This window comes from Polyodon spathula, chromosome 12 (assembly GCF_017654505.1).
Source record: "Polyodon spathula isolate WHYD16114869_AA chromosome 12, ASM1765450v1, whole genome shotgun sequence".
Lineage (NCBI taxonomy): Eukaryota > Metazoa > Chordata > Actinopteri > Acipenseriformes > Polyodontidae > Polyodon > Polyodon spathula.
The window spans coordinates 27,706,776-27,720,388 of NC_054545.1; the positions used below are offsets into that span (position 1 = coordinate 27,706,776).

General features: G+C 37.8%; 1 protein-coding gene across 1 annotated transcript in view; it reads right to left on the minus strand.

Annotated features, from left to right (window-relative positions):
• Nucleotides 1-13,613, minus strand: part of LOC121323838 (calcium/calmodulin-dependent protein kinase type II subunit alpha-like) — an 81,981-nt gene that overhangs the window by 36,910 nt on the left and 31,458 nt on the right. The window contains exon 3 of the mRNA XM_041265111.1: nt 7,251-7,310. Within this exon, the coding sequence (XP_041121045.1) occupies nt 7,251-7,310 (60 nt within the window). The remainder of the gene's footprint in view (nt 1-7,250; nt 7,311-13,613) is intronic.

Genomic DNA, 13,613 nt, shown 5'->3' on the forward strand with positions numbered 1-13,613 from the left:
CTGTTTGTCCAGGAATGATTCGTGTTTTGTATTAAGTGCAGACACACCTTTCAGAATGTTGCAAGAGTCGTGTGAAACACGCGGATTCAGTAGATGGCGTGGTTGTGCTCATTTCGTCTCCTGTTGTTTCTGCACAATATCGATCCCACCTAGTTCACATAGGTCATTTGCGCTGCTCCATATGTCTTCCCATGTTTCCTCATTGCGCTTATCCTGAAGGGCTGATATGACCGAGTGAACAAGATCAATCGCAGAGGCCTGTTGCATGCTAGGGGACTGCAGATGGTCGGACATTGTTTTTGTAAGATGGAGAAGACTTTCCATCATAGTGAGATTAACTGTAAATGATCAATCAGTGCCCTTGCCTCAGTTGCTCTGTGAGCGTTTGACTGGTTGATGACGTATGTTAGCGTTGCACATACAGCAAGCCCAGCAAGCAGCATATTGACAAGCCCATCATGTGTCGGGCAGTTTTTTCTGTTCAACTGGCTGTTTTGTGGGCTCAAGTTCCTTCTGTTTTTGAATGAACAGGTTGTGTACAAATGATCCAGAAAATAAGTTCTGTGCCAGAAGTTCTGTTTGCACATTGTGAACACAGTCAACTACAACTAAATTGAGTCGATGAACATGGCAGTGCACACAAACTACTTTTGGCACTTCTTTCCGAAACTTCGCCTAAACACCCTAATTGCACCCAGACATTACAGCAGCCCCATGGTAGCACTGACCGATACATACAGTGGCTCTCAAAAGTATTCACCCCCCCCCCCCCCCCCTTGGACTGTTACACATTTTATTGTGTTACAACATGGAATCAAAATTAATTTAATTAGGAGTTTCTGCCACTGATTAACACAAAAAAAGTCCATAATGTCAAAGTGAAAAATAAAATTTACAAATTGTTCTAAATTAATTACAAATATAAAACAGAAAATAAATGATTGCATAAGCATGGACATATTTTGCATTATTTGAACCATCTAGCAATTTCTTTTTAACCATGCTGTTAATTGCTTAGCAGATGTAAAAATTCTAAAAAGTTACCTCTGTTTGAAAACTGCTCATCTTCCCTGTGTGCACGTTGTGCAATATTCTGACACGCAGTGAAACGAAACGATTCTACTACTGCTTGCATGTACCTTCGATTCTCTTCAACAACTTTTGCATGACCAGAATTAACATTTTGTATCTTGGACCCCTTTTCTTTTCGAATCTTGAATTCGGCCCAGGATTCCATAGAATATTTATGCAGTGCCACTGTGTTGTGGGTTTTCAGAGAAACACTTGCTTTCTTCGAATTCCTGAAACCATCATGGGGAGAGGCAGTTTCAGTATGTTCAGACTGTCCGACATGAGCAAAATGCCGGCAAGCAAAACAAAATGTGGCGTCCAATGCAACAGGATACTCTACCCAAGAATATTGTTCATATCAGCTGAGATTGAAAAAACCTGGCTTGCCTGCCAAAAATTTGTGAAGGATATCTTTTAAGTTCAGGGCGCCGTGGTCCGTTACCTGGAAGCTGACTGATATCATGAGGCCCAGGGGAGCTTTTTGCATTAACAGCAGTAGAACTTTTTTCTTGGTCTTCTACCTCATTTAAAATGGTGACCTGTTCATCATCATCATTCTCATTGCCTCAAGATGCAATTAGGCCTACCTCTTCAGTCATCCTCGTCCTAGATTTCAATGTTCCTGACTGGGGCAGCAGTCTGTACTGGGTCTTCCTCACTACTTGTTGACAGACACTCACTTATTTGTGCCTTTTTTGTGGTATTAAGAAGCGATCCATAACCAAGCAAACTTGTTAAATTTACAGATGACACAAAAATAGGAGGAGTGGCAAACACTGTTGCAGCAGCAAAGGTCATTCATAATGATAGACAAGATTCTAACTGGGCAGACACATGGCAAGTTACATTTAATAAAGAAAAGTGTAAGGTACTGCATGCAGGCAATAAAAATGTGCGTTATAAATATCATATGGAAGACATTGAAATTGAAGAAGGAATCTATGAAAAAGATCTAGGAGTTTATGTTGACTCAGAAATGTCTTCATCTATACAATGTGGGGAAGCTATAAAAAAGGCCAACAAGATGCTCGGATATATTGTGAAAAGTGTTGAATTTAAATCAAGGGAAGTAATGTTAAAACCGTACAATGCATTAGTAAGGCCTCATCTTGAATATTTTGTTCAGTTGTGGTCACTTCGCTACAAAAAGGATATTGCTGCTCTAGAAAGAGTGCAAAGAAGAGCGGCCAGAATTATTCTGGGTTTAAAAGGCATGTCATATGCAGACAGGCTAAAATAATTAAATCTATTCAGTCTTGAACAAACAGCCTACGCAGCGACTTGATTCAAGCATTCAAAATTCTAAAAGGTATTGACAATGTCAACCCAAGGGACTTTTTTGACCTGAAAAAAGAAAAAAAGGACCAGGGGTCACAAATGGAGATTAGACAAAGGGGCATTCAGAACAGAAAATAGGAGGCACATATTTTTTTACACAGAGAATTGTGAGGGTCTGGAACCAACTCCCCAGTAATGTTGTTGAAGCTGACACACTGGGTGTTGTATGCTACTCTGCAGATGCAGAGCGTTGTTCACATGCACAGAACGCATGAAATTGTTACAGTGTATATCAACACGTGTAAGGCCATGTGTTAGATATAGTGCATCTCAACATGTTAGCTTGGGTATAAAAGTCAAGGTGCTTGTGCGCTTCGGTGTTCTATTCTGTGTTCTGTGTTCTGTGTGTAACTGTGACTGAATAAACAACGTTTGATTTTGTACACTTCTTGTCTGGGCTCACTTCTTTCCTTACCCACAATACATAACACTGGGGTCCTTCAAGAAGCTGCTTGATGAGATTCTGGGATCAATAAACTACTAACAACCAAACGAGCAAGATTGGCCGATTGGCCTCCTCTCGTTTGTAAACTTTCTTATGTTCTTAAGATTTTCCCCTATGTCTGCTATGTCAGTTTAATTGAATAGCGGAATAAACAGACATAATGCACAGGTAATAAAGTTGTGCAATATTCATTTCAAGGTGTTCATTATGTATTTATTGAGCTGAGCCATTAATCTATTTCATAGATACTTTGAGATACCACCTGATGAAGATTATTTTAACATTGATAAAAGCGCTGTCTAAATTGAATGGATTACCTAATTCACCTCATTTGAATTCATAAGTGTTACGTGTTCATTTTTAATGAATAGGGTACTTAGTCTTAAACACAGAGGGACCGGGGTGGTATTTCTAATTAATTAGCACAAATTTGGTACCAATGATTAACGTCTCTGTCAATTTACATATTTTTCAAGCTAATATGCACACCTTGTTTTTAATTACATGTTGAATTACAGGCTGTTTTACTACCATGTCATTTCCCAACACCTGAGTTGCTCAATGCACAAGGTAGTTGGGCTTAGGTGGGGTTACCGTTACAGCGCCTTGATCAAGAATAATAGATATCAAGAGAATAGATATCAAGAATGAAATTCAATGAAGGCATACATTTTCTTCAATCACTAAACGTTTCTATACATTTAGTTTAAGAGATCTGTACTGCTAAGATGTGTTTATAAGGACAGCAAGAAATGAGTTTCACAGGGTACTTCAAATGTGTCTGACACTGAATCCGAAACAATAAAATAATGGAAACAAATGATTGTCCCATATATTGGGAAACAAAAAAGATGGACTGAGGATGCTTGATTTCACTCTGAAATGGAAACAGTTTAGGTCTCAGTCATAACTTGACTATTGAACTCCATGACAAAATATAATTTGAGAAATGAACCAATGAATAAAATTGTCCGCCACCTTATTTTGAATCTTGGTTTATTTATTTGTATTTGTTATGGTGAAGAGGATGGTTGAAGGAGACCATCCCCAATATACACCCACCTCCAACATACCTCAGGGCATTAAGATGGCAGTGTTTCCATGGAAACCAGTTTCACAGTTTTGCCCAATAAAACATGTTTTTTTTTTTTTTTTTTTTTTTTTTTTTTTATGCAAGGGGCTGAGCAGACATTTAGAAAATGATGAGTTTGACAGCTCCAAAAAAAGTACAGAAACAAACATGGTTTGAAAATCAAGCTGCAGTCTTTGTTTTTGAGAAGAAATGGAAAAAAAAAATCACATTTGATAAAGAAAATGAATGGTTTTATTCATCTTTTTTAATTAGTTGCCCTGTTAAAGGCACAGTTCCATGTGTAAAAGGCCCCCTAGCTGTGACAGAAGGTTTCATATGCTTCTGTGCAGTGATTTGCTTGAGAGTACAGACTAAAGGGGACCCCTACTCATCTACAGCATTTCTCATGGGTTCAATCCCATGTGGTAGTTCATTCTAAATAAGTAGGATAACTGTTGTACAATAATATAAACCGATTTTGTCACCTGCAATATGTCGGTCTGACAAAATTACCCCGTCTAATGATGATAAATCATCTTTCATCTGTGATTAAGGTCAGGTCGTCAAAGAATAGAGCTCCCTTCTATTCTGGGCGACAAGTCGCTCGGAATCAACTAATAAGCACGGCTGTTGATGTCACTTGATAAAAGTCATTCAAACAGTTTGGAGAAATGGTGTCTGTAGTCAAGTGGCAATGGAGGTGCACTGAGAAATTGATCTCTATGACAAATATCCATGTTTATATACACGCAATAAACGTGGATCAAACGCATGAAAAACACAAGCCAAGTTATTAGAAACAACTAGGGCAAACTTGGCCCCCACCACTTTGACTGTTATGTCTATTTGCTTGGTGCTGGGTGAAGTAGGCTTTCAATATCACTGAAAAATAAATTAAACAATATGCACTGAATAGATGTGTAACACTGCCAAGATCTTATATGTTTGCTCATCTACACTGAAATGACTGTACACATGCTTATCCCCCCCCTACCTCCAAATAATAGCCATATCAATTCTCCTTGAATGCTGATTTCATTTTTTTCCCCCTCTCTCCATCACCCAACAAAAATCTTAGTTGAAAATCTCAGTTCCTGGGGCTTATCAGACAGATTCTGCCTACAAGGAGCCCAAGGTGTTATGTGCCTGAGTGCATTTTATTTATTTTCTATAAAAAATACATTCACCTAAGAATCTACATTAAGGTATATTGTTCTGTTTTATCTGAGGTATGTTATTTTAAAAGATATACTTTGTAGAACATCTACAGAACAAGACTGTAATAACAGGAAATTAATAATCAATCTAATATACATATACATAGAAGTGTGGCTCTGAGTGCTTAATATATTACAAAAATGTTAAATAAATGCAATCTGTTCTGTTGCTGTCATTTAAAATCCAAAAGTGATGCATCATTCTCCTAAGCCAATTATTGTGCATGGTCCAAAATGAATTTTCATGTTTTTAAATTAATATTTGTTGTCACGTTAAAGAAATGGATCTGTTGTGCAATGGCCTTAAAGCTAGAATGTAGTCTGTTAAAATTTAAATTTACTGAGAAATTGGGAAACAGGATTAAAAGTGATCAGTGTATCAACACATTGTTGGGTCTATTTTAATGATCTAAACAGTGACATATCTTAATACAGCCCAAAAATGTATAAATAATTTTTACTGAGGACTTTGTTTGACTGTGACTCCCTGAGGAGATGGTGTCCGCAGGATTATGATAGAGAGTTACAGTGCAGGTGTTTAAGACCCAGACTCTATTGTCTGAGACCATACTATTTGAATAAACTACAGATTATTGAGAATACTTCTTTATTTATTATGTTATGTTTAGATATGATTTTAAGCAATCAGGACATGATAGCAATACATAAAATGTTTATATAATTTCATTAAGAGCTGTTTTCGCACTTACTCTGCAGTGACGCTGTATAGCCTCAACCCCTTTCGAACGAGGCTCTCCTGTTGTGTCTAAGTTACATTTATTTTACAAAACGCTGCCCCTTAAAAGAAAAACAGTATAGACTTTCACCCGATCCTCAGGAAACTCACATCTGCCTAAATTCTGACATACGAAACCCTGCTTACAACTTCCCAGTGAGCGAGCATCAGGAATTGGTTCTCATTCATTTTCAACCTGTCTGTGAGAACTTCTCTCAAGATCAGAAGAGGGTGAAAATAACAGGGAACGAATAATCTAGCTGATAATGTCTATAGCAGAGAGAAAAAGCTGCATTATTTAACATTTGAGGAGCTAAGAAAAGCTTTGAATGGCCTCTTAATCAGAAAATGACACATGCTTTTGTGATTTATATTCGAATTCAGTGAAAAGCAAGAGTGCAGATTGGAATGTGAGGATTTGGAAATCTATATGCCTCTGTTGAAGAGTTACATGACCGCATTTTATATTACAAGTAATTATACCAAAAATTGCTGTTAAAATTATTTCAGTGAAATTAAAATATTTCAATAAATTACCCAAGCCCCAACTCTAACCTCAAACTTAGCCAACGTTGTTTCACAGAAACAGAGGAAATTACAGATAATTACACACAATTAAATAAACTTCATCAAGCCGCTGAATGTTTATCACCTTGTACAACACAACAACTATTGTTTAATTAATTTAGTGGTTCCTATAATTTCCTGATTAATATAAATTGAAAAGAATAAAGGGATATTTACTTACTATAACATATGTATTATATATCTCCTGATACATGCTATAATATATGTATTTTATATCTCCTGATACATGTTTACATTTAAGCTGTCTCCTTACAAGCCTGAGTAAAGTGGAATTTCTATAATCAGGCCAGTTTGAAAATCCAATACATTTTCTGTTTCAGGAGGGTAGAAAATACCAGCGCACACCCCAGGAGTTGTTTCTACTCTGGCCTTACTACAGAAATTCTTGCTTCCTCAGTGACTGACTCTAAAGGGGAGGAGGCACTGTATGCTGGTGGCTTCATTAAACATGCTAAATAACCAGGAATGCGAAACATATCATAAATAATGAATGATGATTAATGAAAAAAAAAAAAAAACAGATGGCCATGATAATGTATTACTTTAGCACAGTATTTAATTGTCTCAAAAATACATTTACTTTACTCTTCCATTTAGTTGATTCTGGTACTAATTAGTCTGTGTATGAGCTCTCAAATAACCTCAGAACACAAAGGAAGGCATTTCCTTCAAAGTGTGGGCCTCATTCACAAAGATAAGGGTAATATAAGTCAATATCTATATTAGCAGCACCAGTATGAAACACATTAAAAAAAAAAAAAATACAATTACAAAAATACTTACCAATATTTGAGTGCTTTAAAAGTCTACAGATCCGAGCCTCTCTCTCCAGTTTCTGGTGATCTGAAAAGAAAAGGAATTTATATATTAATCCTCTGGTTTCATTACTGTTATATCATGACTCAACCAATCAGTAACAATCTATGCCAATGTACCAGCTTGAGCAGAAACCTGTGAAGTCTGGAAAATCACTGAGATCTATCATTAGGAAGACCAAAGGAGATGTGTCAAATCCAATTGAGCTCGTCAATCAGCCCTCTAAACTCAGGGCTGGGGAAAGCTGCCTCTTCCAGTCCAGGACTTTGTATCAACCATGTTCCAATTGAGTTCTAAACTAGGGAATCACTTCATTTTTCCTGCTGAACAATTCAAGACGCTCTCCAGGACTGGAATTGCTCACCATCGCTCTAATTGAATAGATATGACATCATTTTAAAAAATGCATTACCAGGTAGAACCACATTTGTCATGTAAGACACAGCTGCCGGTTTTTAGTCCAATAGTCATGAACTTACAAAGTTATTTTTTTCATGATACTATTTTGTTATATAAAACAAAATAATTAAATAAAAGTGTATAAACAGCGCATTCCATGGATGAGCTAATCTAGCCCTTCCAGACCAGATCATTGTTCCAACCATGTCCCAGAATAGGGGATTGGTTCATTATAGCCATTAAATCCGTGGTTCTCAACGACCGGCACCTATCCGTGGCAGCCACTTTGCCGGTCCATGTAAGATTTTATTTTAAAAATATATATATTTTTTTTTGTTAAGGTATTTAACTCAAAATATTAATATTTACTACGTGTGAGTGGAATTTCACAAAGTCCTACTCACTGCTCAAAGTAAAGCGATTCCATTCCTAAAGACTCCTGTCTTTACTGAACATAACGATGTTGGCGCGAAACTTTCAACAGAAAAAGAGTACAGTACTGTGTATTAGAGAGCGGCAAGCGAAAGATTTGCTTTTATTTGATCAGATATGTCGAAGCAAGGGCCTTTGGATCGGTTTTTCGGAACTAGTAAAAGTTCAGGGAAACATAATAGACATGAGGAGTGTGATGAGGAATGCAGTGAAAGGGAAGAAGGGTTGGAAAAGACGAGGAAACGCTCGGCCTTCAACTGAAAATATGATGCCGAATATATAAAGTATGGGTTTCTTGCTAGCGGGGACGAAGAATGCCCAAACCCGCAATGTGTTGTTTGTAGTGTGATTCTGAGCAACGAAGCTAAGAAACCTTCGAAAATGATTCGTCACATGGAAAACAAACATCCAAACTTCAAAGAAAAGCCAGTTGAATGTTTCAAACAAATGAAGTGAAGTCTCAACAGAGACTACTGCATGCTGCCACAACAACAAATTAAGGTATGTTAAAAGCATCGTATTTGCTGGCCCTTCGCATAGCCAAGTCACCATTTACAATCGGTGAAGAGTTAATAATGACTTCAATAATAGATGCCTGTCGTGAAGTCTTGGATGATACAGCTGCCAAAAAAGTCAGTGGCATTCCTCTGTCAAACGATACTGTCTCACGTAGAATAACAGATATTGCAGAAGATATTGAATCACAACTGATAGAGAGAGTGAAAGAGTCAGGCTGGTTTGCAATTCAGCTGGATGAGTCTACGGACATTTCCAGTGCCGCGGTTCTTATTGTTTATGTGCGCTATGCATATGAAGGGGCATTCCACGAAGATGCACTTTGCTGTGAAGAACTGCCACAAAATACAACTGGTGCTGAAATTTGTCGAGTTCTAAACGAGTATTTGACAGGACATGGAATCCGGTGGGACCGCTGCATTGGAATTTGCACTGACGGAGCGGCGGCAATGACACGCAGACATTCAGGTGTAGCGGCAAGAGTGAAGAAATCTGAACCGGGTGCTCAAGCAACACATTGCTGCATTCATAGAGACGTATTGACACCAAAAAAATGATCTCCAGAACTTAACAATGTCCTCGGTATAGTAGTTAAAACTACGAATCTTGCGAAAACAAATGTACAACATTCTCGCATCTTTGCTGCAATGTGTGAAGAAATGGGGGCCGACCACCATCACTCACTTTTACTGAGCTGAAGTGAGGTGGTTGTCACGTGAGCGAACTGCGATGTGAACTTGAAGCCTTTCTGTCTCAAAAGAAGTCTGCTTTGGCAGAATACTTTCAGGATTTACAATGGCTAGCCAAGCTTGCATATCTGGCAGATATATTTGATCACTTCAATCACCTGAATCTCTCTATTCAGAGAAGTGTATCTAATGTGTTTGAAATGGCTGACAAGATCACAGCTTTTAAAAAGAAGCTCAAAGTCTGGAAAGAAAGAGTCGAGCGCGATTGTTTTGACATGTTCCCGTCTTTTCCATTCATGGCTATTGATGACAGAGAAGTCGATCTCACTCTCCTGCGTGAAATTATTTCATTTCATCTAAAATTAACTCTCCAAAAGTTTGAAAAGTAACCTTACTCTCATTTCATTCTACTTAACTTTGCGAAAGTGGATTTTCCTCAATGACTGCAACTAAAACTAAATACCGAAACAGACTGAGCATTGGAAAGACACTCCGAGTATCCTTGTATGAAATTCATCCCCGGATTGAAAAACTTGTGTCTACAAGGCAGGCACAGAAATCGCATTAAGAGGCTGGTGAGTGAAACCATCTATTAAAAAAAAATATATTTCAAATGTGCAATTTCTGAATATTGCTGTGTATATATACATGTGTGCTTATAGAGAGAATATTGTTACTGGCATAGTTTTAATTGTTATGTTTTTGTACAGGAGTTTACTATGGGAATGGGAATAATATATATACAGTACTGTGCAAAAGTTTTAGGCAGGTGTGAAAAAATGCTGTAAAGTAAGAATGCTTTCAAAAATTGACATGTTAATAGATTATATTTATCAATTAACTAAATGTAAAGTGAGTGAACAGAAGAAAAAGCTAAATCAAATCCATATTTGGTGTGACCACCCTTTGCCTTCAAAACAGCATTAATTCTTCTAGGTACACTTGCTCAAAGTCAGGGATTTTGTAGGCATATAGTCAGGTGTATGATTAAACAATTATACCAAACAGGTGCTAATGATCATCAATTCAATATGTAGGTTGAAACACAATCATTAACTGAAACAGAAACAGCTGTGTACGAGTCAAATAACTGGGTGAGGAACAGCCAAACTCAGCTAACAAGGTGAGGTTGCTGAAGACAGTTTACTGTCAAAAGTCATATACCATGGCAAGACTGAGCACAGCAACAAGACACAAGGTAGTTATACTGCATCAGCAAGGTCTCTTCAAGGCAGACAGGTTTTCAGATGTGCTGTCCAAGCTCTTTTGAAGAAGCACAAAGAAACAGGCAATGTTGAGGACCGTAGACGGAGTGGTCGGCCAAGGAAACTTACTGCAGCAGATGAAAGACACATCATGCTTACTGCCCTTTGCAATAGGAATATGTCCAGCCATGCCATCAGCTCAGAATTGGCAGAAAACAGTGGCACCCAGGTACACCCATCTACTGTACGGAGAAGTCTGGTCAGAAGTGGCCTTCATGGAAGACTTGCGGCCAAAAAGCCATACCTCCAATGTGGAAACAAGGCCAAGCGACTCAACTATGTATGAAAACATAGGAACTGGGGTGCAGAAAAATGGCAGCAGGTTGTCTGGACTGATGAGTCAAAATTTGAAATATTTGACTGTAGCAGAAGGCAGTTTGTTCGCCGAAGGGCTGGAGAACGGTACACAAATGAGTGTCTACAGCATGACAACGACCCCAAACATACAGCGAAAGTGACTAAGAACTATCTTCAGCGTAAAGAAGAACAAGGAGTCCTGGAAGTGATGATATGGTCCCCACAGAGCCCTGATCTCAACTTCATCGAGTCTGTCTGGGATTACATGAAGAGAGAGAAGCAACTGAGGCTGCCTAAATCCACAGAAGAACTGTGGTTAGTTCTCCAAGATGTTTGGGCCAACCTACCTGCCAAATTCCTTCAAAAACTGTTTGCAAGTGTACCTAGAAGAATTGATGCTGTTTTGAAGGCAAAGGGTGGTCACACCAAATATTGATTTGATGTAGATTTTTCTTCTGTTCACTCACTTTGCATTTTGTTAATTGATAAATATAAACTATTAAAGTAATAAGCTTAAACTGTATAGTAAACCTAGTACAATCAAATCTTCATTTTAAATCAAGCAGCAGAGCAATAGGTGTTTAAAAAATGTTTCTGGAGCTACATTCCAAACAAGCTCCACATTCTAATGAGCGCTATCTAATTTAAACGCTACACACCTGCCATATCTATGTGATGCTACGCATGTAAAGTAGAATTGGTGGCTTTGCGTGGACTTGGGTGCGGGGGAGGCTGTTGCAGAGTTCACGCTAAGACTCCAGTGAGGCGGTTTTGCGTCAGACTTCTCTCTGCTAATGAAAATGTGGAGGCGTGAGGCTGCCCACTAAAAAAGCAGCTTAGCAAAATAAATTTTTACACTTTTGCACAGAGAAGGGTTTTTCAACATTGATGAACACTTTATGTAACATATGCTGTATATACTATATTAAAATTCTAGGAAATTATGATTTCGAGTGCACAACAGAGAGATGATTAGGCTTTGGAAGATCCACATGCTGCAGAGGCATAAGTAAACTATCTGTCGCTCTTAGCTGAGTATCTCCTGGGAGAATCAGTCCAAGTTTTTACCTCAAGCTACATGTGTTTTCTTTTTTATCTAGGACTTGAACAATTGCCAATAGATTGAGTGAGAGTCAGTAGATTTTTAATACACTTTGTTACTGTTCAGTTTTTCAAAAGGAATAATGTTGATTATGGCACTCAAGTTGAAAAATATGCCTCTATCATATTGTTATTAACGTATAGTATGTAATGGATTTTGTACAGTAATATGAAAATACTGTACAGTATGATAGATTGTATGACTGTACTATTTGTCTTAAAGTCCTAAATGTTGTGCAAGTAGACTCAGTGGGCATGACTATACTGTTGTGCTCTGGATTTAGTAGGGTATAATGTTATAGTCTGTGAAATATTATTGACTTTTAAAAGGACAAAGAATTAGTGCCCCTTTAGTGAGTGCATTGGTTCATTTGTCACATTATAGTGCTGTGGTGTGGGGGTTAGCCATATGAAACATCTCTGGAAATGAGGTAGGCAAACAATTGGCCTGAGCCTGGAGTTTAGTATTGCCAAGTGTTAGAGCTTTTGGAGATGTGTGTTTAAGCTTGTTTAGTAAAAATGTCTTATGTTACCCTTTGTTTTTCTACATTCAATCAAGTTTGATGTTTCTATGTTTAAAATAATAAGAATAATGGCATCTTTTTCATATATCTAGTCCTTTAAGTAGTATTATTGGATTTGGTGCATTTCCCATGACCTTGCTGAACCAGGGCAAGAGAATATTCAGGGATTTGCTTTTTAACTTATTCTCTAACTACCACAGAAGCTATTAGGCAGATTTCTAAGTCTGTGTTGCTTGGCAACACAGTTTTACTTAAAGGATAATGGAACAACATTCTGACAAATAGTCCTGACCCTAAATGAAATCTAACATTGTAGCGTGAGGATCACTACATTATTTCTTTGCTCCAGTGATTCTTAGCATAGCTTCATGTGGGCTATCAATGCTCGAAGCACCAACCTCAAAAGACTTGAACAGCCTCTTTTGCTCCTCACAGAAGTAGTTTTATTTCTTAAAGTGATGGTAGCTAACAAAATAATTCCATTATTCTTTCCTGTTGGGCACTCCCATTTGTTTCTAGATCTCAAATGTGCAGAAAGAAACACGTCACATTAAACATGATGCCCGTCAATATAAAAATTGTTTGCAAGCCATGCATTCGTATAGTGTTGCACTTCCTTGCTCATTGTCCTTGTTCATTAACCAATCAGCGGCACACATGAATATAGATATGTTACTGTGACAGGGTAGCAGGGTAGCCAGAATGCAGGAAGAAACACAGACAGGCAGTACTGCAGTGCAAAAAGACACTGCAACACGGTTTATTTAAAAAAACAAAACAATTACAAAATAATAAATCGCTCAGGGGCGGAGGGGTACCCCGTTCTAAAAATAAACAAATAAATGTGCAGGGCTCCTCACCCTGTTACAGTTACACATTGTTAAGTTAAATTACAACTGTCAGCTTTACAAGTAAAAGGCAGAGAAAAAAAGGAAGCACGTTGGACTCATTTCACATTCTCTTATTCAATGGTAATGTTGGGATTGATTCATAATAGACATTCTGTAAATATGTTTATAAACATTATAGATTGATGCACACTTTAGGCAGACCCTCTGTCAAATAAATATGTAAAAAAAAAATCAAGTGTACAGCACTGTTCCAGTC